This window comes from Physella acuta, unplaced genomic scaffold (assembly GCF_028476545.2).
Source record: "Physella acuta isolate Inbredline_101_S28 unplaced genomic scaffold, ASM2847654v3 ptg001626l, whole genome shotgun sequence".
Taxonomy (NCBI): Eukaryota; Metazoa; Mollusca; class Gastropoda; family Physidae; genus Physella; species Physella acuta.
Genome location: NW_026733140.1, coordinates 71,568 through 96,161, shown reverse-complemented (window position 1 = coordinate 96,161; position 24,594 = coordinate 71,568). Strand labels below are relative to the sequence as shown.

Below are 24,594 nucleotides of genomic sequence, written 5' to 3'. Positions count from 1 at the left end.
TACAAAGGTTTTTTTTTTAAATAAAAGGAAATTAAGCCATGTATAGCAACGCAAAAAAATTAAAATAAAATAAAAAATTCGCCATTTAACTTGTTATTATGCACTCGGTTCTACCAAAAATGTATTGTTTGATAATTTTAGAATCACTTTGCTTTTTCGTTAATGATTATGTAAAGGTAATTATCCTTTTGTGTTTAGGGACAAGTCCCTTAGCATTGGTAGATTTAATCTACAGTTGTTCTTATTTAATTGAAAACATAGTTTCGGGAATTGCCTTATAGAAACACTGAAAGTGTAGGTGTGAGGGGGGGGGGAGATATCAAATTATTTTCGTTTTTAAAATACTAATTATGAAAACTTAGTTATTTTAAGTTTTGTGGGTGGGAGTCTTTTTTTTTTTGACAATGTACTTAGGGTAGTTCCACATACATTCTAATAGCTGCTAGCTTGATGCTAGCCTGGGTCAACCATGACCAACACCTAACTACAAAAAAATTCTACAGATATATGAATGATGGACTATGACATCCACTGTTTAAATTAGGACATAAGTTATTGGAGTGTTAGGGGTCATTCATAATGGACGTCACGTGTTTTTTAGACGATGTTAACTCCACCCCCCCTTCCTTATCGTTACAAAAAGACAGTCCATCACCATTAAAATGACGTCACACCTCTGCTATGTATCAGATTCTATTTTGAATTACGTGTTGAACTTCAACATGTCCTATAAAATGTACAACTATAATACTAAAAGCAGACAACAGTATAATTAGTCCTTTAAAAATTAAGTATAAGATAAGATTACCCTTTGTATATAAGAAGTGTAGCAAATTGTATTCATTAACTTCTGAGCAATCTATATATATATATATATATAATTCTCTTCTTGGAGACGCTAGAAAACAAGCTGTAAGCGCGCTCCCTACCACCCCACCCCTACATGGTCTGGTGAGCTGTGGTTCACGCTAAATGTTTACAATCGTAGAGCCGGGTTTAGTGACGGCTATTAGGACAGATAATTTAGTTTGAAACGATTTTAAACTTAGGGGAGGTAACTAAGAGGAGGCTGCTTTCACGGGGGGGGGGGGGGGGTGTAGGGTAGGGGTTGTGGGAAAGGAGGGTGGGGGTAGTATCGTTCTTAACGACCTACTGATAGTGTTTTAAAGCAAATATTTTCAGTGGCAGCATTGGTACTGTCGAATTCACAAATTATGAATTACTGAAAAGTAGAAAATAAAACAACTATATAGCGGCGTATGATATGCAGCGGGTCGGCTCGTGTTTTAATAATTTGCACCTCAATTTTTAAGTGATAATGGTTGTTAAGGGGACAGCATCACCCTCACAGTCGAAAAAAAAGGCAAACAAACTGTGCAATAAATGCTCAATACTAAATCAAATATTTTTTAATGTTTTAATATTTTGGTTAACTTTTAAAACATTGTTTTTAATAGAGTATTGTAGTGTAAGAGTAAAATATTGATTAAAATGTGAGATTATAAACTTTTTGAAAATGTGTTGCTTTGCACATAAGCCACAAATTATGTTGTATTTTAAGTGTAGAATCATAATTACCGCTTTCAAACTTTGACGTATGTCTGATAGTTGTTTTTTTTGGCGATTGTTTTTGTTTCTCTCCCTTATTCTGGGTGATTCTCTCCCCTTAAAAAAAAACTAGCACACTATACAAATTCATTTTTATGGATTTTCCAAGGGTCCTGATGTATAATGTTAAACTTATCAAGACAAGAACTTGTGAAGTGGATAGATGTTTTGATTAGGTTTACAACTCTAAACTAATGACACATGTCAACAAAATTTTATGTTATGAACTTCATAATTTTTCACACAATAATCACTTTTTAGTCTGATAAAAGTTAAACAAATTTTTCCTAACCATTTATGTTTAAGACTGTTATTTAAGTTATTAAGATATTAAAAAGCATTCACAGAAAAATGTTCAGTGCAATACTATATTCATTCACCATCTATAAAGTATGCATAGTAAAACTACCTATTCTACCATTTTTAAATATCTAATTTTGTTTAACTTTATTTTATCAAATATTTATTTTATTTGGTTGAGATACTGCCAGATCTGAGATTTTTTTAAATGGTGTTGACAAATATTTTTAATACTGAGAAAAATTATCAATTACTTTTTAAGCACATGATTTTGACCTGTTCTTCAAGATAGTAGTTTTAAAAAAAGTTATGTAATGACCTTAACTCTGACCCATACTCTAACCTTAATCCTGGTATTAACAGGGAGGGATTAAAAAAATGAATGGGGTACTGTATTGCCCTATCCGTATTGTAGTATTAATCAGCATACTCCTACCAGCATTGATATATATAAAGAAGTATTACAAAATAAAATCACTTGAAAGATACAGAACAAAATTCATCATCTATCAACACATTTATTTCACCACAGGCAAAATTTTTAAAAAAGTTTAAAAAAATATTCTTCCTGATTTTTTTTTAGGTAAACAAATATAATAAAATATTCCTTCATATTAATGTATGTAAATATACTGAAAACTTCTAAAAAAAAAAAAAAGAAAGAAACAATTGCTGGTAATATCTAAGTTGATATGCTGGTATGTTGCTGTGCATGTGGAGCTTCAGAGAAATGTACATAAAAATAGCAAGACAAGTGGCAGAAAGCACACACACGTGCACCCTGGGTACAGGAACAGACACACGCACAACCTGGCACACAAAAGGTTTAATAAACATACTTGAGTTTCTGTAGAACACAATAGCCCCTGTCTATTAACATTCAACTCTTACAAACAGGTCCAGTAACCCACAACATCAGGGGAAGATAACTCACAACTCTCAATTACACTTGCAAATAGACCCATAGTACACATTTTGTTTTTACATTAAAGAACATGTGTTACACATATTTTATTTGATTTTTCTATGGACAAACAGGATATTTGATGTAAAAACAATTTCTTTTACTGCAATAAAAGAAAATTATCGTAAAGCTATAATTAAATTGTGAGAAAAAAAAATGTTTTTAAATTCACTCATCATAAGCAGAAAAGAAAAAAAATCATTGAAAAATCATTTCGTATTGTCACGTCAGTCTGTTAATAAACATTTCAGCTCCCAAAGCCAACATTAAATGGTCCCTCTTGTTTCAACTGTACATAATTTATGAACACACCAAAAAATGAACGTCAACAACGCCTGCTACATAGGGACGTTGCTGAACAAGTAAGAGACAGATTCTCCGTTGTGTGTGCGTCTTATCGCCTCGGCCAAAATGATTGAAATGTCTTGACACTGAAATTGTGAAGAAGAAAAGCACATCTAAAACATGGCATCCTATAACATTTACCTACAGCTATCACGAGAAACAAAATCCAGTTTTATTTTAAACCCATTAAAATGATTATAGATTGTAGCAGATTAATGCAACAATATTTTTTTTTTATTTTAATATGGAAAACCAGTGTTTATTTTTAACAGAAAAAAATATTCATAGAATAATTTAATGTTTTGTTTCCCTTAAGAAAATTTTTTATTTAACTCTCTAACATCTTAAGGTGAGGAAAATGGTAGTTTATAATACAACATAAATGTATTAGTTAGACGCATTTATTTCTACATATAACATTTTCAAATTTTTAAGCCATTCCACGTAGCTATACTAAAAAAAATTGTTAGCAACAAGACTTTTTAAGCCATAAACAGCAAGTTCCCTTAGTAATGAAAATAAAAACACTGAAGCAAGGAGATATTAGTAAACAAATTTTATTGCCTAATTCTACATTTAATGTATACATTTTGTAGCTTACACAAATTAATGTAAAAATTAAGTTTAAATAAATTGCTCATATCTCAAAAAAAAAAAACAAAAAAAAACTTCAACCCTCATATTCATCAGCAGTAAAAAATAAAAATGCATAAACTTGCAATTAGTTACAAGAGCAGTAAAATAAATGCAGGTCAAAACAGAATGTTAGTGTACTAGATTTCTATAGAAGTGGCCAGCAGATGCTGCCAATAGCTCCATGGCAAGGCCTTAAGTGCCACAATAAACAAACATCATCTAGTTCTAGACACATATTTAGTACTTGTCACATTCGTGTGTGATTATCACACCTTTGTATTGGCCATGGCAACAGCATGATTTAGGTCTCAACACATGTGTTACCAACACATCTGAGCGACATAGAGAACATATACATGGTCACTAGACATGGGTGTGACCAACACACCTGGGCAGGTTTGGTGATACAATGAACAATGTTTAGGTTTCAACACTGTGTGACTCACACATCTGAGTGACATAGAGAATAACATATACACTGTCACTAGACATGGGTGACCAACATATCTGAGTGATATGGAAAACAACATATACATGGTCACTACAGATGTGTGAGACCAACACACCTGGACAGGTGTGGTGACACAATGAACAATGTTTAAGGTCTCAACACACATGTGTGAGACCAACACACCTGGATAGGTGTGGTGACACAATGAACAATGTTTTAGGTCTCAACACACGTGTGTCGCCAACACATCATGGCATGGGGCGTGGTGTCACACTAAACATACATGAACAAGATATCAGGTGAGTACAGGGTAGTACACGACCATTACAGAAACAATCCTTGGGTCAATACAAAAACTAGCTACACAGCTAATAACATAGCAGGTCAATACAGTGACCTCTAAACATAGGGTAATAAGGAAAACATACAACGGTAAAGTTTGTGCATAAAATTATTATTGATAGCAGGCAGTGCTCATTAATTGTTATCTGTTATCAATTTTGGGGTCAGTGAACTTAGATAACACATACAACACTTACATGCAAGACACCTCCTCTTGCACCCATTGAAGACAAACTGTTTATTTTTTAAATGTGTATTTTATAAAAAAAAATTCTTTAATATTAACAAAGATTCTGGAAATTATGTAGATAAAAAAAAGTTTATTTATTTCAAGTAAGTTTTTTTTTTCAAAAAAAAAAATTACTTATTAAATAATACTAAAAAAGTCACTTCTACACACTGATGAAAGCAACTAAATCATGCTGAAAATAGTCCTCAAGCCAGAAGGTCTGTGCAATGTATTCATCACTCATTTATACTCCTGTTATTTTTAAAATCAGGTGAAAGATTACATTTTATACATGAGGATTACAGAAAAAATCTTACAGGTTAGTGCAGAAAGGTATAACACAAACTGGTTACATCAACTAGAGGGACAACTAAAAACTAATAAAGATTATGTTTGGTATTGCTATACAATAGAGGAGAACTAACGATTGTACTGAATCATAAATCAGTGAGCTATAATTATTTTTTCATAATGATTGCAGTAAGATCATGATGAAAATTCTGTTCATACAGAAAAAGAAAAAAATCAGCAATTACTACACTTTGAAAAATGCAACAATACAAAACATGGATTAAACAAATTGCTTATGACGGTTTTAGCATAAAAACAAATTAGCTTCAACAACTTCTTAAATATAATGGCACACAAAATTTGTAAACTCAATACAGCAGCTGTTGAAAATAAAGAATACTGTATAGGAAATAAAGGCAGTATTGATAGACCCATCTCTCTGAAGACAGTCCAAAACTTATGATTATGCTGATGTTAAATTGAGAAGAAAATTTTGCGCGTGATGAAATAGTGCACAATGTTACCATTAATCTAAGAATTATAGAAATCAATCACACAGAAAAACTGCATAAAAGCTAAACATAAAATGACATTGGATGTATTTTCTTTGGACTAAAACCTAAATTAACATAATAATCAATAGGTTTTTAATCAGGTTAACTCTTAAAAGCTATGGATAAAGAATGGATTTATTTATCACCAAACAAAAAAATACTGGAATGAATTCTAGAGAATTCCAAGTAGAAGGTTAGGTAATGAAAGTATGTTACAAAGTATTTGATCACCAAACAATTGCTAAGCCATGTAAGTTTATTTTTAACGTTTAAACTCATTTATAACTTAACCAACAGTCACCATAAATATTTTTATTGTAGACTATAAAAAATATGGTTTCAACAAAAAAAAATTGTTTTTAACAATTTAGAATGATGCTCTAATGATTGTGTGCATGGGTTAATGCATAAATACAAATAACTAAAAAACCACAAAATGAATATCTGGATTTTATCTTGAGAACATGACAAGGGTCCAAAAGGACCGAACCCAAAGTGGGTGGGAACATAACTTTATAGTGACAGGGAAATGTGTGAGACTAAAAAAAAAATAACATTGGGGGTGAGGGGAAAGAAAACAGCTGTCGCAGATCTATACAAATAAAATTAAAGTGAAACTAAAACTGTTTAAAAACTTTTTTTTAACTAAACCAAGAAAAGAAACATGTTACGTTTCAAGTATTGTAAAAGAAAAAAAATATCATCCCAAAATCAAAATTCAGATATAGATCTAGTGTATTAAAACAAGTGTCTCTCAAAAACTTTATGTGATGACAATATGCTATGAAAAACTAGACAATTAAATTGTGTATAGCTGTAAAATGTATTGGGCCAGATGTAAATAAATTGCCCAAAATCCTAAATCAGATAATGGCTACTGAGTTAACTATTATAAAGGCTTTATCTCAAAAACTCAACATGACAATAAAATGCAAAAACGAAAAAAAAAAATTTTTTTTTTTCCAAAAAATGTGTAATTAGATTAATAGGGCCATATAGATAAGTAAACTAATTGCACAACATATTTCAAAGCAAGAAAGGTCCACCGGATACACGGCAAATATTAAATGCATATTTGTAGTAAATACTGGATCAATAAGACCAAGTCACCTGATCACCATCACAGGCCTGATATGGTAAGGGAAAAAAAATCCACCACAAGTTGTCTTGTTCCCTGAACTTCTCACACAGCTAACAGTCATTTAAAATGTTTTGAGCTTTTAACAAAGTGGGAATTGTTGACAGATGTTAAAAAATTAACTGAAGAAAGATAATGTGTGACCATTTATGTGTAAAAATTAGTGTGAAACAGTGAGACCCTGAATGTGAAAGAAAGTATATGTAGCTCATTTTGTAAACAAATTCAACAGCAAACTGGGGAACAAAACATATCCAATGGTGTTGTTGATGAATGATATTATTAGCTAATTTTTTTAACCTTTCCACTTGTCAAAATACAGGGATGTGACCAGACCAGGAAAAAAAAATTAGGAAGTTTTCTTCGGACAAGAATTTTATGTTTTATCTATTTTTTAAGCAATCTCACACCGTTACTTAAAAAAAACTATCATTGCCAAACTTCCACATCCTTTCCCCAAGACAATAATTTAATGAAGGTTTTAAAAAATTAAAAAAGTATACTAGAGCACATTTCTAAAAAAATGTCTTTCTCATGAAATTATACATCAGAAGCTGTGCTTAATTTATGGCCCACATCTAACCAACATTTTATTTCTTTCACTCTTGTCCTTAAAAAACTAAATTTTTAAAAAAAATACTGTTAATGATTAGATTTATACTTTACAAAACAAAAAAATATCCATGTATGCATTTACTTAGCAAGATATATCAATAAAAATTAATTTTTGAGTAAGTAACCATTTTATCAATGTAACACGTTTCTGCTTGAAATAAATGTCCACGTGCAACACGGGGTACAGTGGCTAACAACAGGTCTTTGATCACATGACCACGGGTCGCAGTGGATCACATGACCACAGGTCACAGTGGATCACATGGGCACGTGAGCAAACAAGTATGACACAGATTCTCCATTGTGTGTCCTCCGGACTGCCTCAGCCAGTATAATGGAAATGTCCATCAGCTGAAAAGACACAAAGGTGTATACATCATCAAACAAAACCTGGTATTTGGATCAATTGTCTGCTCTACAGTTTTTAAACATAAGTATTTTATTTATAGCAATATTAGAATAGGTTAAGCAGGAGAGTGACTCCTGTAACTTGAGCAGGAGGCCATTTCCATTTCTGGCATCTCTCCAGTCAGTCTGGGGGAGGGAATGTCCTTAACGACTAATGGTAGATAATCATAAGTTACCCATATTCTAACCTTTCCTACCTAAACATGGTAAATACACAGCTTTCACGTAACTCCTTTTAAGTAGAAGACCATTACCTACCCTAACTAGACCCCACCCTTATTCAAACCAATCCCTCTCTAATATTTTATCAGTTATTACATGACTCCAACTACATTTTACTATATCTGCTTACGTCAGACATTATTTGGATTATGAAATCGATATTCTATTTTAAATAATTTTCCTTAAAATACAGAATCCAACTACTTCTAAAATTGCAAACACTCAAATATAAAATCCCTGTATTTATTAATAAAGAAATGCTATTAATTAATTAATTAACTACAGTGAAGCAGCACTGAATTTGGCTTGATTGGCAACAAGGCAGACAACTCTTGTCCTCATATCACAGCAGACATATCAATGGTTAAATTGCATACAGATTCATAGTCATGACAGGGTTACAATTTATATTTTAAGCTCAAGTTCTTTTATATAAGCAATTTCATTAAGTGTGTTAACTCGTTATTAATAAAATAGAATTATTTGTATATTATGATATTAAATTAGAATTATACATAGCTCCGGATACATGTTTTACTTTGGTTTTTTTTTTTATAACTGCTGTATATTAAATATACTTGAGTTCTTGCCCACCTTTCAAAGCTTAAGAAGGTCCTATAAGTTGTCTTAATGAATAGAGCTAAGAAAATGGGATGTAAGCCTTATATATATGGTGACTCATAAACAAGTTAAAACAAACAGACCAAAATGCTGATTGACAGAATTTTTCCAAAGAATGTTTTATGAGTTAAATACTGAATCATCATGTAAGAATAATTTGATGCCTGCGCAGAGCAAATCAACATAAAAAATTGTAGAACCTCTTTGCTAAAAATACACAATTTGATAAGAATTAGAAGCAGACAAACAAGTAAATAAAGCTATCAATATTTATGTCCAGATTATAATTTGATTTCAGAGAACAAAAAGATATCATAGAATACATGTAATGAAAACATCTCAATTAGCAATCATACAAATGGGAATTTAAACATGTTGCAAGATGGAACAAAATAAAGAACTAGTTGTTCTAGTCATTAAGTATTCAATGTGCGTACCATACTGAGTTTAAAACTACATAAAATATACCATGAGGGTACAACATTTATGTAGTTTTACACAGACCTACACTATCTTGCCTTCTAGCAAACACAATTTATCATGTATCATACACATTCTGCACATTCATTACAACTTTATAAGATATACAGAACTATTCTCAAACTAAACATCATACATAAAACAACACTATGATAAAACAAGACATCCACACTGTTAGCTTTAGGATTGATTTGACTGACCCTGACAAATAAAAGTTCAGTATTTTATATTTTTATATTGTTGGTTTGTATTCATGTGAAATAAACTTTTTGCAGTAAATCAACCCCTAACAACTCCACCGATAATGAATTTAAAAAGCCATTAGTTCTTTACAACTTAATCTTAATTATAGCCCCACAACTAAGAATTATTATTATTAATGACCATTCTTCTTACCTAATTATACCCACACAACTAAGAATCATTATTATTATTATTATAAATTGAACTTCTAATCTAATTATACCCACACAACTAAGAATTATTTATTATCATTAATGACCATTCTCGTGAACTTCATAAATGCCATGGATTCTCATTATGTTTACCTTCATCCGCACCCTGTATAGCTATCATTTACCATGGCAGTTTGAAATTGCATTATGTCAAGCAATGCCCCCACTCCAAACTCTCAGTCTATTTGTGACCACTACAACAACACAGCATAACTTGCAGGGAACTAGCTGGCCAAAGTGTTTACATGTCTGACCGGAGGGAGGCAGACAAGGCGAATCAGTGCCGTGAGGAATTGCGGGCTCTAATCACACCATATTGTAGACTGTTTTGTCTTTACTGGGACCGCATTTTATGTACCAATGTCTACCTCAGGCATTGTAATAATACTCTAAGTTTACATTTGTTAACTTGCTGCAATGTAACACATTTCAAGATAGATGACTAACAAACAGTGGTAGGGCAAGCTGTGGTTTACCCAACCCTCTCAAGAGCTCATTCTGATCTAGAGCCCATACAACATGCTCAACTCTAGTTGGAAAGTAAAAAGGGCTAAAGCAAAGTTACCCAGCTCAAACTACAGTAACATGGAAACAAAATTTTCAGAAAAATGTATTTAAAAAAAAAAAAACAGGTCTTAATTCCCCAAAAAAAAGTAAAGAGTAGGAAAAGCAGCACCGCAAACAGAAACTATGTGGAATAATCCAAACGAGATTATAACAGATTGAAAAATGTGCATTCCAAAAAGTCATTTTATGCTGGATTATAGCATTCTAATTACTATATATCTGAACACACAGCAAAGTAATTCTTTCAGAAGCAAAATAAATGCATATTCTACTAATGAAGTGCAACATTAAATTAGTAAGTAAAAACCAAAAAAAAAACTAGGTTTACTTAGGCAATGGAAATTTGCTTTGTAGTTTTCTGAATTTTAAACAAAATTATCACTCACAAAAAAAAAAAAAAAAAAATAGGAACATCCAAACTAATCTTAAGATTGTGTAGGAACATTAGTATTACTTGATTATGTTCAAGTATTAAGCTCAAGAAATTACTTAACTGGCTTTAGATCATCTGGGTACATTAAAAATTTACTTAATGTAACCAAAAAAAATATTTTTGAAAATAATATTTTTTACAAAAAAATCATCATTTTTGATGCAAGTTGACTACCGTTCCCCCCCCCCCCCCCTTAAAGCAAAGGGAAAAAAAATACTAAAAAATTCAAAGCCTAGTTCCTTGAAAGATATAATAAATTTAAAAAATATATTAGCAACGTTACGTGGGATGATAAAATTTTAAACAGAAGATAGTAAAACTTTTTTCTTGAGTAGCAATATGTTTATAGCACATCCAATATTGTTTTTCTGGTTAGATATTTAAAAAGTTGTTACAGGTTTTAACAAACAACAAACAATTTTTAAAAAAACTATTTGAAAACTCATAATACCGGTTGTAAAGATTGTACAAAAGTAACTCCATGTTTCAAGCAGAGAACAAGTGAAGTGAGCAATTAATTGTTAAAATAACTACAATGGGGCTAAAACAACGATACCCACCTATGTAAAAAACATCTCTAGCAGCCAATCTTCAGCATGCCCCGAGAAAACGTACAGAACAGCAAGGCAACAATCTTGCGCAAAGAAAAAAATCTACTTCGCTGGAATAGCAGACTTTTCGTGGTGATGAAATTTGATTGGCAAATAATTAACAAGATAAAACAAAACCAAGCGCAAGTTTGCATTTGATGGATTAGTCACAAGTGCAGGCACCTGAGGTATGATTGATTCAGGTAAGTAGCTAATGGAGCATGCAGGGTTTATTTTTAAAATAAAAGGATTGGAATAAAATGTGTGAAAATTGAGACATGAAAACCTAATATAGTTTATCGTCATAAAAGGCAATTTATTCAACATGGGGTATATACTAGCTTTCTAAAAGATGTATCTATAATGAAAGGTCTTTATTGCATATTTAAGTAATAAATTAAATTATTTTCTCATATGGGGAATTTTTTTTTCACTTGGGTGATTCTAGTTAGGTTAAAATAGTTACATATGAATGAATACTGGTAATGCAAGTCACTTCAAATAAAACAAAAATATTTGTGTTGTACCTATGATTTTTACAGAAGGTGTATTTTAAACAAGGAAGCATTGTTTCTAAATTTAGTGTCATCATTCAATAAGTTGAGTAAAGGAAATTTTTAAAGAATAAACACATCAAAAGAGTGGGCAAGGGGTAATTCTGTGAGCAAAGGATTACCTGTATTTTGGGGGCGTCCTTCATACGCTGGTCTTGTGGAATTGTGTTTGTGACGACCACAGCTTCAAACATGGAGTTGTTGATGCGAGATATGGCGGGGCCGGAGAAGATTCCGTGTGTGCAGATGGCGTAAACTTTCAGTGCCCCTGCTTCTAATAACCTGGAAATAAAACAATGTTTCATATAGTTACAACAGCTCCGGCTGATATGATGACATAAAATGAATACCACTAAGTCGTGTAATTAGTGTAGATTCAACTGATTATGACTTAACCATAATAAAGTGCATACCACTACAATATGGCTTCCATTAATGAAAACAAAAATAAAGAAAAATGATGACTGATGATGACTGGCCATTTTCATTTTATTAACCAAAGTAATCATTTTGTGAATGTTTTGTGAATGACTATATCAAAGCTTAAAGATCTACATCTATTTTTGAAAATCAAACAAATGAACTCCATATACCGTACTATCCTTAAAGTGCTGTTAATAGCTTACTCTATTTTGCGGACCACTAAATTTCTTACAATTTTCACAGCCTTAAATATTTTACAGTTGCCTACCAAAAAATTTCAGAAATTTTGCATAAAATGAAAACATTTTGCTAGTAAAATCCTAAATGTAATTATTAAAAAAAAAGCTAATGAAAAAAAATTATTCTGATTACTTTTCTGCAGCATGGCATATGGTGCCACAAGTGTCTGCCATATCATCAACTAAAATGGCTATTTTATCCTTGACATCGCCGACAAGAACCATAGCTGCAACCTCATTTGCCTTCTTTCTTTCTTTGTGAATCAGAGCAAAATCAACATTGAGACGATCAGCAATGGCTGTTACCCTGGAGTAAAATTAAGGAAAAACAAATAATTTTAGCTTGCTAAGTAAGATTGGAGACTAAGATTGGGGCATAAACTATGCTAATTAAAAAAGTAAAATTATTTAAAGAGATAATAATCAATGTCAAATTATTGAGCATTCTAACTAGAAAAATGAAATAGTTGAAATTTCTAACCTGAAAAGTAAAATGGTTAAATTTTAAAAATAGAAAAGTAAAATGGTTACATTTTAAAAATAGAAAAGTGAGATAATTGAATTTTCTTATGAGAAGAGTGATTGGTTGATTCTCTAGCAAGGTGGGTTGAATGTTTAATGTTTTAATTAGAAACCACCAAAGTTTATAAAAAATAATTATAATAATAATTGTATTAAACATTATTGATCCAACGAAAGTTTTTATAAGTAGCCTAACCAAATAATCAAAAAGGATAAAATGTGATTGGTGGGGAAATAACCAAAGAAAACATTTTAAACCGAGTCATCAACCAACCTTTTAGCACCGCCAGCATCAGGAGACACAATAGTACAGTTACGCCAGTCAACAATGTTTTCTTTTATCCATTTCAAAACTGCTGGCTCAGCATATAAGTTATCTACAGGGATGTCAAAGAAACCCTAACAAAAAAAAAAAAAATAATTATGTAAGTCTCTAGTATACTTGCTATGTAAAACAATAGCAAATATTCTCAAAAATCAATAAAACTGTATTATATAAACACACGGGGATTTGGCTGAGGCTAGAGCCTGGCGATTATGAATCCACTGAACTCTGAATGTTACCTCACTGAGAGGTAAAGGAGAGTGCTGTTACTGCATGATCATAATACCCAACTTAGGGATGGTTAAGGCAATTTACCTGCGGTTCTACAGCATTATCTTAAAGAAAACACAAACCAAGATAGGAAAAATATTTACTATAGCTAAGCCATCGCTTTTACCAGAGTTGTATTTACATCTTCAAAAGTCCAAACTTTATGTCAGTTGATGATTATAAATCAATAATGGAATGGTAAAATGTGAAACAATTATGCAGCAGATGGGACAATGTGATGACATAAAGCACCACTCAACACAGGCTTACCTGAATTTGTGATGCGTGCAAGTCCATTGTGATGATATGGTCTGCACCAGCTGTTGACAACATATTTGCAACTAATTTTGCTGAGATGGGTGCTCTGCTCTGTAAAGTTAACCAGATAAATTTAACACAACATCAGTAAATCACGACATCAGGGAGTCCCACCTACAAAACCAACTAATCTAAAGTTTTATTTTAGTTTTCACTGTTCAAATTTTAATTCATATCTTTATGAACAAAAAATCTGTAAAATACTCTTGGTTGACGTTTTGTTAAGGATAACTAATGTTATTTGAAAAGTTGATTAAGGTTTTGAAAGTGGACTCATCATAATGACAGTCTTAGTAGTCACTAAAGTCCAATAATAAAGGTGATGTGCATTATTATGGCAAATGCCATGATAATTAACACACAATACACTGTATACACAAGATACTCATTTGCTTGAACTTTTGTCAAATTAAAGAAACTTGTGGCTAAAGAATTTGAAAAAATAAATAAAGCTGTTAATGAAAAAGACAAAACTATTATAGAAAGTATAAGGGCCATGTATTTTTAGAATGACAGCAATGCATACCTTGTCTTTCTTATCCTGTCTGGCATAAGGAAAGCATGGAATGACAGCTGTGACTCTGCTGGCTGATGCAATCTTGCAGGCGTTGATCATGATGAGGAGCTCCATCAACATGTCATTCACCTCCTTACAGCCACTCTGAACGATGAAAACATCTTCCCCTCTCACAGACTCTCCAATTTCAACACTGTCAAATGGAAGAGAAGTTTTGATAGAACTTATTATTTTATTATATCTATACAAAATTGCTAGAGCTGCATAAAAAAGGTTACCAGCACCTAGCTGTTAATATCGAGAAAGCAATGAATAACAAAATAACATAAACTAGTGAAAATGTGCATAAATTATACATCAACAGCAGAAATTAGTATTAGTTTTCTACACAAACTAATTCTTTACTATACATTACAAAGTACAACACAGACTTTAAGGAAAAGTAGGATTATTTTTTACTGGGGTAGAGGATTTTCACTGTATTAATCAACTCAGATAGTTTGTGTTTTATTTTTGTAAGAAAAAGTATTAAGATCCCTTGTTCTTATCTGCTACATAAATGATTAATTATGCACTCTAATTAGGCCTAATAGTAATTTCTAGCTGTATTAATAAATATTCAACACTTTTCAAGATCACAATGCTATCAAATATTTTTAATCTATTGCAACTTCCAGTACTTTTTCTCTTAACTCTTTTAAGACTAACAATGCTCCCAGCGAACGAAAAGCCGGCCTGCAATGCTGCTACGACGTTCTCAGAGTCTGATAAAATTTTCTCTATTAAATACATGGTTTTTCAGAATCCAAGTTTTTAATTTTAAATCGAGGTAATTTTTCTTTGAATTTTCTTGTAGTTTTCTTGTTTTTGTATTTTATGGAAATTTTTTTTTTTCAAAACAGCATTTTATAACACTGCAGAATGCCGTTCCGTGGCCACGCCGAAACCTTTAAGTCGCCGCATGATAAAAATTAACCTAAACGAAAGTATTTATGCTAAGACTAATTCTATCCATGATTTTTATAGAAAAATGGACGTACTTTTATTTTCTATAAATAAGAACTCATGAAAAGTAATTCTTATCATAATAATTTTTCCAACAGAAGCGTATTTCGTGCCAGAAAAAAATTAACTCTGTTTTTTTCTTTTAAACTAGGCCTAAGTAATTATTTTTAGGCCTAATAAATAAATAATAATTTTATATTAGTGTGTAGGGCATTCAAGTACGATTAACTTATATTCGTAATGTGTGGGTTTAAAATCAGCGAGAAAAAAGATACACAAGTGTTTGTCAGAGGATGTTGGTAAATTGTGAGACATGAAACGGCAAGGCGGTAAATGGCGAGAAGCAGACATGCCTACCTATGGTGACCAAAAGTAGGAACAGTCATACCAAAAAGGAATTTGAAGCCAAAAAGATGCTTCGTTGCAAAACCAACGGTCATGTGTCCTTTTGTCTTGCATCTTACCCCCACCAGATTCTTAAGCTGGGTTTGGGTAAAATGCAAAGGTGTCTGTGACCGCACCTGATTTACAATTAACTTTGATGCATTATTCAAAGGCTTTTTTTTTTCGTGTATTGTTATAGGCCCTAAGGACGTATTCAAAGGCTTTTTTTCGTGTATTGTTATAGGCCCTAAGTACGTTTTTTTTTTCCAGAAGTGGCCAGAAGTGATGATAATTTATTAACGTCTTTCTTCTAAATTCTAAGTGGAACACCAAAGCCACCTGATATATTGCCTTTGAACATCACCGTGCTTGACATAAGCACATAGTATAGATCTAGATTATAGATTGCGGTAAAACTCCATTTTAGCGTATTTTATTCCCCACTTCACGTTCACCTCCAGTTGAGCATATTTTATTATAAACACAACCGAAACACACAAAAACGTTAGGAAAACACTAGATCTACTTATTTTTTTATGAATGTGATTTTTAATTAGAAAAGGTAAAAAAAACATAAAAAAGCATTAGAAATATCGTGTGAACGTCAGTGGGAGAAAAATCCTTACACAGTCGCGGGTTCACCGTGAGTTCACATTAACTTTAATTATCAGCATACGTCATAGCTCGGGCAATAGCTGTTTGAAATTGTGTTGGCCTCAGTTTTGGGGTCATTGCAAGTTCATTAATGTTTATTTATAGTATCATGCCTGGGAGATACTTGTAACAATACAAACTTAACCGCCTTGCACATTCAATATTCTAAATTTGGATTTTTCTTAAGTTTTGACAAAAGTAAATTATCAAAATCCAAAACAAAGTCAGTCTCTTTGTTTTTTTATTCATTTGTTAAAACAAAAATACAATACAAATAAATAAATCGTGTTTTCCTAATGTTTTGGTGTGTTTCGGTTGTTATAATAAAATACGCTCAACAGGAGGTAAACAAGAAGCGGAGAATAAAATACGCTAAAATAGAGTTTTACCATAGATTTCTAATCTTTGGGGTCATCCATAAATGACGTCACACTCGTAGTGGGGAGGGGGGTCCATAATTTTGTGACGATGTGTGATGAGGGGGAGGGGGGGGGTTCAGATGTTGCGTCACACTTTTGCATTAGGCCTAGGCCTATAAAAAAGCAATGTTTTGCGTTTTAGATAGGCCTAACTTAGGGACTTGGATGACGTAGATTTTGAGCCACTAAAAACGAGAGTTTTCTGCCCATACCGAGTTTCGTCGATTTAGCCGCGCGGTCGCGGGTGATGATCGAAAAAAATTTTTTTTATTAAAAATCGCGGATGCTAATAATAATTTGATGACTGATTCTGAAAAACAAATGGATTTCATATGTTACGGTATTTTTGTTTTGAGATTTTGTTGAAGGTGAAAATGGATTTTTGGAGCCAAACTTTGGCTACGTAAAACTCTTTGTACCATAAAAACTTACTAACAAGGAAGGCCATTAAAAAGCCCTCCGACCATAATCACCATTTTTCTTTATGTGTGTAAATTTTCATAATGTTAATCGATAGCAAAGTATTTTTTTATAAATAGTTTAGAAAGTATAGCCTTAAGCCATTTTACGACTACCGGGAAAGACAGAGGTTGAAACCGGAAGTGTACTTGTGTTGTTAATGACGCCATTGCTCTCAATTGAATTGATTTGTAAATCCAGCAACATCCACACGAATCTGACTTTAAAATCATTTTAAACTATAGAATTATATTTTATATTGATAAAACTATGATTTTTTGTTGACTTTGTGCGCATATTTTCTATTTAGATTCATTTTTTTTGTAATTTTGAGTTAGATCTAAAAATAGATTTCTGCGAAATTTTTCAAGTTGAATTATTGTTTCATTTTAATTGTATGGCCTAGATATAGATCTATATCGTTCTTGAATGAGTTCTATATTTTATATTAGCTATCATTATAGTATCTTGTGTACTTTCCACATTTTTCTTAAATTTTAAAGCTTGATATAGGCCTAGATCTAGAATCTAATATAAAATTCCATTTGCCTATCATTTGGTCTATAAATTTTCTTATAATAAGATATAGGCCAATAGGGTAATTCTATATTAAACATTTAGCCTTTTGATTGCTTTTCAAGCGAATTTTTATTACCAATATTACTAATATTCAAACATTTTAGGAGTCCTATATTTTCTTTATAGCTCTAGGACTTTGTTCATTTTAGATTTATTACTAAATTACTACAATCCTTGTACAATGTTCTGTCTTCATCTGTAGGCCTATTTGAAGTACATATGATACTACTGTATTTTTGCTGTAGTATACATCTCAGTTGCTTTTTTACTAGTCTTGGCCCTAGATAAAATGTACCAGTTCACAAGGGGATAGAGAATCAAAAGATGTGGATCTACTCATAAGCAACTTCAATGAAGGAGAAATAGGTCCACTTAAGAATGGATGTTGCTGGTTTTTATTACAGTTCTAAAAGCTATCAGTCAGAGGAGACACAGCTTCAGTAGATGTTTAATCAGATTTCATTTTTAAATCATTGATGGTGTTATTTTTTAAAGTAAAAAAGTGATACAAGCTAACAGACTTAAACATGTTATCCACACAGCATGAGATGTCACTTAAATATATGACAGATGTTTCTTAATTATAAAACTTACCTTTAACATTAAATGGTGATCATTACTCCACCAATAAAAAAAATCATTTCAATTATTAAATTATTTGTTCAACAATAATTGTAAATTAAATTATATCAATTCTATGATAACATACACATAACAGGGATGAAATATCATGCATATTGACAACATTTAGATACAATTTTAGTAATCTAAAATCAGTTTAGCATTGTACTTCTTTCTTGCAAAAAAGTAGTTGCGCAGAACAAAAATGACTTTTTAAATTTGACCAACATTGTAACAAAACCACATAAGCTAAGTGAAATATTTTTACTTTGTGTGGATGTATACAATGTTGGCACCAATTAGGCCAATTTTCATTAAGATATTCCATATAATAAAAATTTGGCAACAGATTATGTGTTGCCTATAGCAGAATTTATTGTTTAAAATTAAGGGGGGTATATGAGTTTAAACCCCTTTTTCATTAAATAAAATATTTTTAAGATCAAATCTGGACAAAGGAAATATCAAAGTAGGTATATAATAACCTTCATTTTTACAATATTTCTTGCATATAAGCAAAGTAATCTAAAATCAGCTCAACATTGTACTTCTTTCTTGCAAAAAAAGTAGTTGCGCAGAATAAAAATGACTTTTTTATTTTGTCCAACATTGTAATAAAACCACATAAGCTAAGTAAAATATTTTGACTTTCTGTTAATGTATACAGTGTTGGCACTATTCAGGCCAATTTTCAGTAAGATATTCCCGTGCGGCGTCAATTCGGCCAATGACGAAACGGCCCCGTCAAAACGACCCCGACAAAACGACCCCGTCAAAACGACCCCGTCAAAAGGGCCAGCGACATATGGACCCCGTCATATAGGCTCCCGACAAATAGGCTCCCGTCATTTAGGCTACCGACAAATAGGCTCCCGTCATTTAGGCTACCGACAAATAGGCTCCCGTTATATAGGCTCCCGACAAAAGGGCTCCAGTCAATAAGGCTCCTGACAAATAGGCTCCCGTCATTTTGGCTCCCGACATATAGTCTCCCGTCATTTAGTTTTTTCCACAAAACAGCCCCCGTCATTACGACTCCCGACAAATAGGCTCCCGCCATTTGGTTTCTCCACAAAACGGCCCCCGTCATTACGACTCCCGACAAATAGGCTAGCGTCATTTTGGCTCCCGACAAAAAGGCTCCTGTCAATTTGGCTCCAGACAAAAGGACCACTGACACAGTGGCGTAGCTACCGTAAAGCTAGCGTAAGCAAGGCATGGGGGCCCAAGGCACATAGGGGCCCTTTTCCCTCATAAAAAAATAAAACTTTAACAATGGAATTTTAATATTTGTTACATATAAATAATTTTAAAAAAGAAAAAGGTTAAAAGTTCCAAAAAGCCCCCCCCCCCCCACACACACACAACGTTTCGGCAGTGGGATTCAGTGTTTGTGGGTCAAACAGAGCCCAATCGTTATAATAACACTACAGGCTATATCACTTTGTCGTGCAAGACATTGAGAGAATCAGCCTATAAATAAACTTTTTAGCAGTAGTAGGCAAGCATAATAATATAGTATAAATACAAAATCAGGACATATATAATACAAAATGTTGCCTTCAGAATATTTATATATTAAAAAATATCCATCGTAAGTAGAAGTTGATCTCTTCGTTTAACTCCTCTGTAGCCTAACGCAGAGGCGTAGCAAAGGCGAGGCGGGTGACACCATTTAGGGGGAGTGACACCAAAGGCAAAAAATTGTAAAATTTATAGAATGAAATGCCATTTTCCAGATCCGTTAGTTAAAGTTAAATAGTCTTCTAAGTACAAATCGAAAATTATATCAAGAGGGGGGGGGGGGGGGGGGGGTGTGACACCACGACGTAAACGTAAACTATAAAGAAAACAATGCTACATCCAACTGTATTATAAACAGACTGTAGATAAACATCGTTACTATTAAGTCAGCAGTGATTAAAGCTTAAACACGTACGTGTACCAGTAAGTGGCATATATATAAATTTTAGGCCTATGTAGGCCGACACACACACACACAAACACACACACACACACACACACACATATATATATATATATATATATATATATATATATATATATATATATATATATATATATATATATGCTTTGTTTCCTGGGAGGGGGTGACAATACGAAGTGCCGCACCGGGTGAGACCCGACCTAGCGACGCCACTGGCCTAACGGCTGACGAAGGGGCCCACTGATAATTTTTGCATAGGGGCCCAAAAATCCTAGCTACGCCACTGCACTGACAATACCGTTTCTGTAGAGACTAAGTCTCCCGGCAAAGCGGTCTCATTGAATATGACATCTGCCAGTGGGACCCCTTCATCAATATTCTTTAAAGTTAGCTTATCCAACACTCTTATGTAATACAACGTATGCATCTCTTGTTCGGCAGGCCTTATTTTTATATTAGTTTATCTATTATAAAATATAGTATGTTTTAATTTAAGGGTCATCTATCTATGACATCCATAATTGAGTCGGTTATAGGCTGTTCCAACTCATTGTGTGGGGAGAAGGGTCCACGCTGTACCTTCCTAACTGCAATATGCTTGTACAGGGGCGTAGCGAGGGGCGGGGGGGGGGGGCGGGGGTGCGGACCGCACCGGGTGACACCATTTAGGGGGGTGACACCAAGGCAAAAAATAGCAAAATATATAGAGAAAAAGTTGAGGGGGTGGGGGTGCAAATCGAAAGTTTGGGGGGGGGGTGCAAATCGAAAACATGAAAGTTTGTCCCCGGGGGTGACACCCGACCTCGCTACGCCACTGTGCTTGTAGGTTATCAAAACAAAATGCTGTTATCATGTTAACATCATGTATATCATACATTTACACTTCTGTGCTCGCTTTTAAGCAACAGATCTTTTCTGTTGTAAATTAAACATTATCAAAACTTTAGAATTGGTGGAATTTAGTTGTTAAGGGCTCGATTTGTTTGTGAATTAATGTTGGTTCATGAAAAAATAATTTCATTCGGGCATTAAAAAGAGGTTATGGTGGTATTGGAGGTAGGACGCAATGGTTACTTTTATGCCAATAGTGGTCATATCATTCATTTTTCTGGAGCCAATATGTCGGGAGTCATTTTGTCAAAAGCCAATATGTCGGGAGCCCAATTGCCGGGAGACAATATGTCGGGAGCCCATTTGTCGGTAGCCAAAATGTCGTGAGCCCATTTGCCGGGAGCCCATTTGTCTTGAGCCCTTATGTCGGGAGCCAATATGTCGGGAGCCGCTTTGTCGGGAGCCAATATGTCCTGAGCCTATTTGTCAGGGGTTAATATGTCGGGAGTCCATTTGTCGGGAGCCTAAATATCGGGAGCCCATTTGTCGGGAGCCTATATGTCGCAAGTCAATATGACGGGAGCCCATTTGACGGGAGCCAATAAGTCGGGGCCTTTTTGACGAGGCTATTTTGACGGGGTCGGTTTGTCGGGAGTCGATTTGACGGGGTCGTATTAACGGGGCCGTTTTGACGGGGCCGATTTGTCCCGGGCCGTTTTGACAGGGCACCGATATTCCATATAATAAAAATTTGGCAACAGATTGTGTGTAGCCTATCAAAGACGCTTATTCAAAAATTTTAGGGGGGTGACCCTCTTTGTTTACATTATTTTTTATGATCATTCTCATCCAATTCAATTATTTTTGTCTTACTCTTTTACTGATATCATAAGCTTGATCTTAGTGAATTTTCATTAAAAAATACCTGCTATTTAAAAAGTTACAGAGATTTTAGTTCGTATATAAAAAAGGAGGGAAGCAAAAAATTGAGAATACCCCATAGTAAAAAAACCCGAAAATTAAATACATTAAAAATTCATAACTTCGTAACCGTTTGAGCTAAAATTAAAATAAAAGTATCTTTGTTCTTGTCTAAATGAGCTCTATAAACTGGTGCTACTACATTTTTTATTTTTTTAAAAATGAAATTTCATCCAAGTCCCTAGCCTAACTGTTTTAATTTTTAATAAATTGTAGGGCCTAATAGTTTAGACTTAGACAAGATTTTAGAAAAATATCGATGTTTTAAAAAAATTCAACTGCAATTTTGAGGGGGGGGGGGGTTGTAGGTTGAGGTGTGACGTCATTTTGATTTTAGGGGGGTCTGGCTTTTTGTGACGTGTGACGGAGGGAAGGGGGGGGAGGTAAAAATCGTCCAAAAAAGCGTGACGTCATTTATGGATGACACCCTTTAACATTTAGATCTAGATCTAGAAGTCTATATAATAAATTATGAAGCCTAGCCACAGTGAAAGTCTATTTTTAGTTTTTAGTTTTTAGCATTTTATTTTTATTGATACTGAGTGAAAGTATTCAAAGTAACAATAACACAGTAACTTACCAACATTCGCCATTGCTGAATTTTTTCGTAACGACTTTCGCAGGTTCAAGACCAAGTCGGGCGCATATTTTTTGTCCTAAATCAGGATGAGATGTACCAGCAAATACCTTGATATTAGGCATTCTTCTAGTAATCTGTTTACTCCCTGTACCCTCTACTTCAGATTCAGCGCGATCTAGATTCAACATGTGTTGTTGCCCTTTTACGTCTGAAAGCCCGAGACTACAGTGACCTACTTACATATAATAAAGTATATAAAGACAATCTGTAGTCAAATAGATTTAGCTATATTCACAAAGGTATTGATTTTTGTTTTACAGTAACTGCAATCTTTTAGTGAAGTTGTTATTGAAATGTTCTTAAAAATGCAAACTAAATTTCAAAGTAACGTATTTTAAATATTTGACTTAACGTTTATAGAACTACTTATTTTTAATTTAATTACATTGAAAAAAAAAAAACATTAATAAGCCCTAAAAAGCCTTATAGAGATATATTATCCTAACTTAAAATAAAAAATAAAAAATAAAAATAAATAACATAGGCCTAACATTCGGTTTCTTATTATTAAAATTATTATGCCCTGATCGCTATGACAGTATGCAATGCTACTGATTAATTCGTCGTGCGTGGATGATGTTGTGCACGGTATATTATATGAAACAACGAATGCAACCAGCACATATACGTGCAGGATCTCTCGTCTGGCAATGGTATATCAAGAGTTATAAAGCGCGGGGGAGGGGTTACGGGGAAAAAATCACAAGCCAAGCATTAGGCTTGCGTCAAAACAGCCCGTGCCTCCCACTGCAAAAAAAAAATTATATATATATATATATATATTTATATATATATATATATATATATATATATATATATATATATATATATATATATATATATATATATATATATATATATATATATATATATATATATATATATATGTAACTAGGGTAGGCCTAGCTACTAGTTACAAATCTGATGCAACTGATAACGAACGATAAGCCGAGACGCAGTATTACAGTCTGATGCAACTGATAGCAGGTGGCTTATTAGATCGGAATGATAACAATCTCAAAGCCAACGCGTGCTATTTTGGGAAACGGTACGAGGGGATTCAGACGGCCTGTCAACTTTGATTGATAGGACGCAGATGTTTTATTAAACGGACTGTACGTTAGAACTGCGCAACTAGTAGTCGGAGACATCGAGTACAAGTATCGATTACGGAGGAATACAAGTACGAATACGAGTACGAATACAAGGGATAAATAGGAGGGGACGGCTGAACTCGCGGCTCTTCCCTTTTCGATCGCCCGCTCTCTTCATCGCTCGCTTTAGATCAGTCAGTCTGTGTGACATATCAAGTTGGTTATATTGTGTTAAGAAGGACAATAGACATGTGGATTCAGTTATATGAAGCCTAGTGAGGACTGTTAGGGGTCAGTTGATTCAGACTATTATTGTGAAGCATTCCTGTTGATTCATTGTGTTATATTGAAGCATTTCTTGATTCATGTAATAAAAGGATCAATAGCGAACCTGCATCTTCGAGTATTTCTACTGTAGTCGATGTTGTGTAGCATGAGTGGTTAAACTCGTTACATTTGGCACTACAGGCAAATAGTCTCGTAACATGTGGCTTTGCGAGCAGGGTAACTGTTCGCTCGTTACAATTGGCGTCGTCGGACAGGATGAATTCAACTAGACTTG

General features: G+C 33.4%; 1 protein-coding gene across 2 annotated transcripts; it reads right to left on the bottom strand.

Annotated features, from left to right (window-relative positions):
- Positions 1-2,406: 2,406 nt before the first annotated feature.
- On the bottom strand, positions 2,407-23,101 carry LOC131929405 (ribose-phosphate pyrophosphokinase 1). Of its 2 annotated transcripts, none has more exons than XM_059285579.1 (7): positions 22,879-23,101; positions 14,427-14,610; positions 13,853-13,951; positions 13,262-13,386; positions 12,599-12,772; positions 11,926-12,085; positions 2,407-3,303 (listed from the first exon to the last, which is right to left on the bottom strand). In XM_059285579.1, the coding sequence occupies exons 1-7, from the start codon at positions 23,064-23,066 to the stop codon at positions 3,211-3,213; spliced, it is 1,023 nt and encodes a 340-aa protein (XP_059141562.1). In that variant the 5' UTR covers positions 23,067-23,101; the 3' UTR covers positions 2,407-3,210. The 2 variants fall into 2 exon arrangements, with proteins under 2 accessions (XP_059141562.1, XP_059141563.1); XM_059285580.1 differs by lacking the exon at positions 2,407-3,303 and adding an exon at positions 4,855-7,824.
- Positions 23,102-24,594: the final 1,493 nt, after the last annotated feature.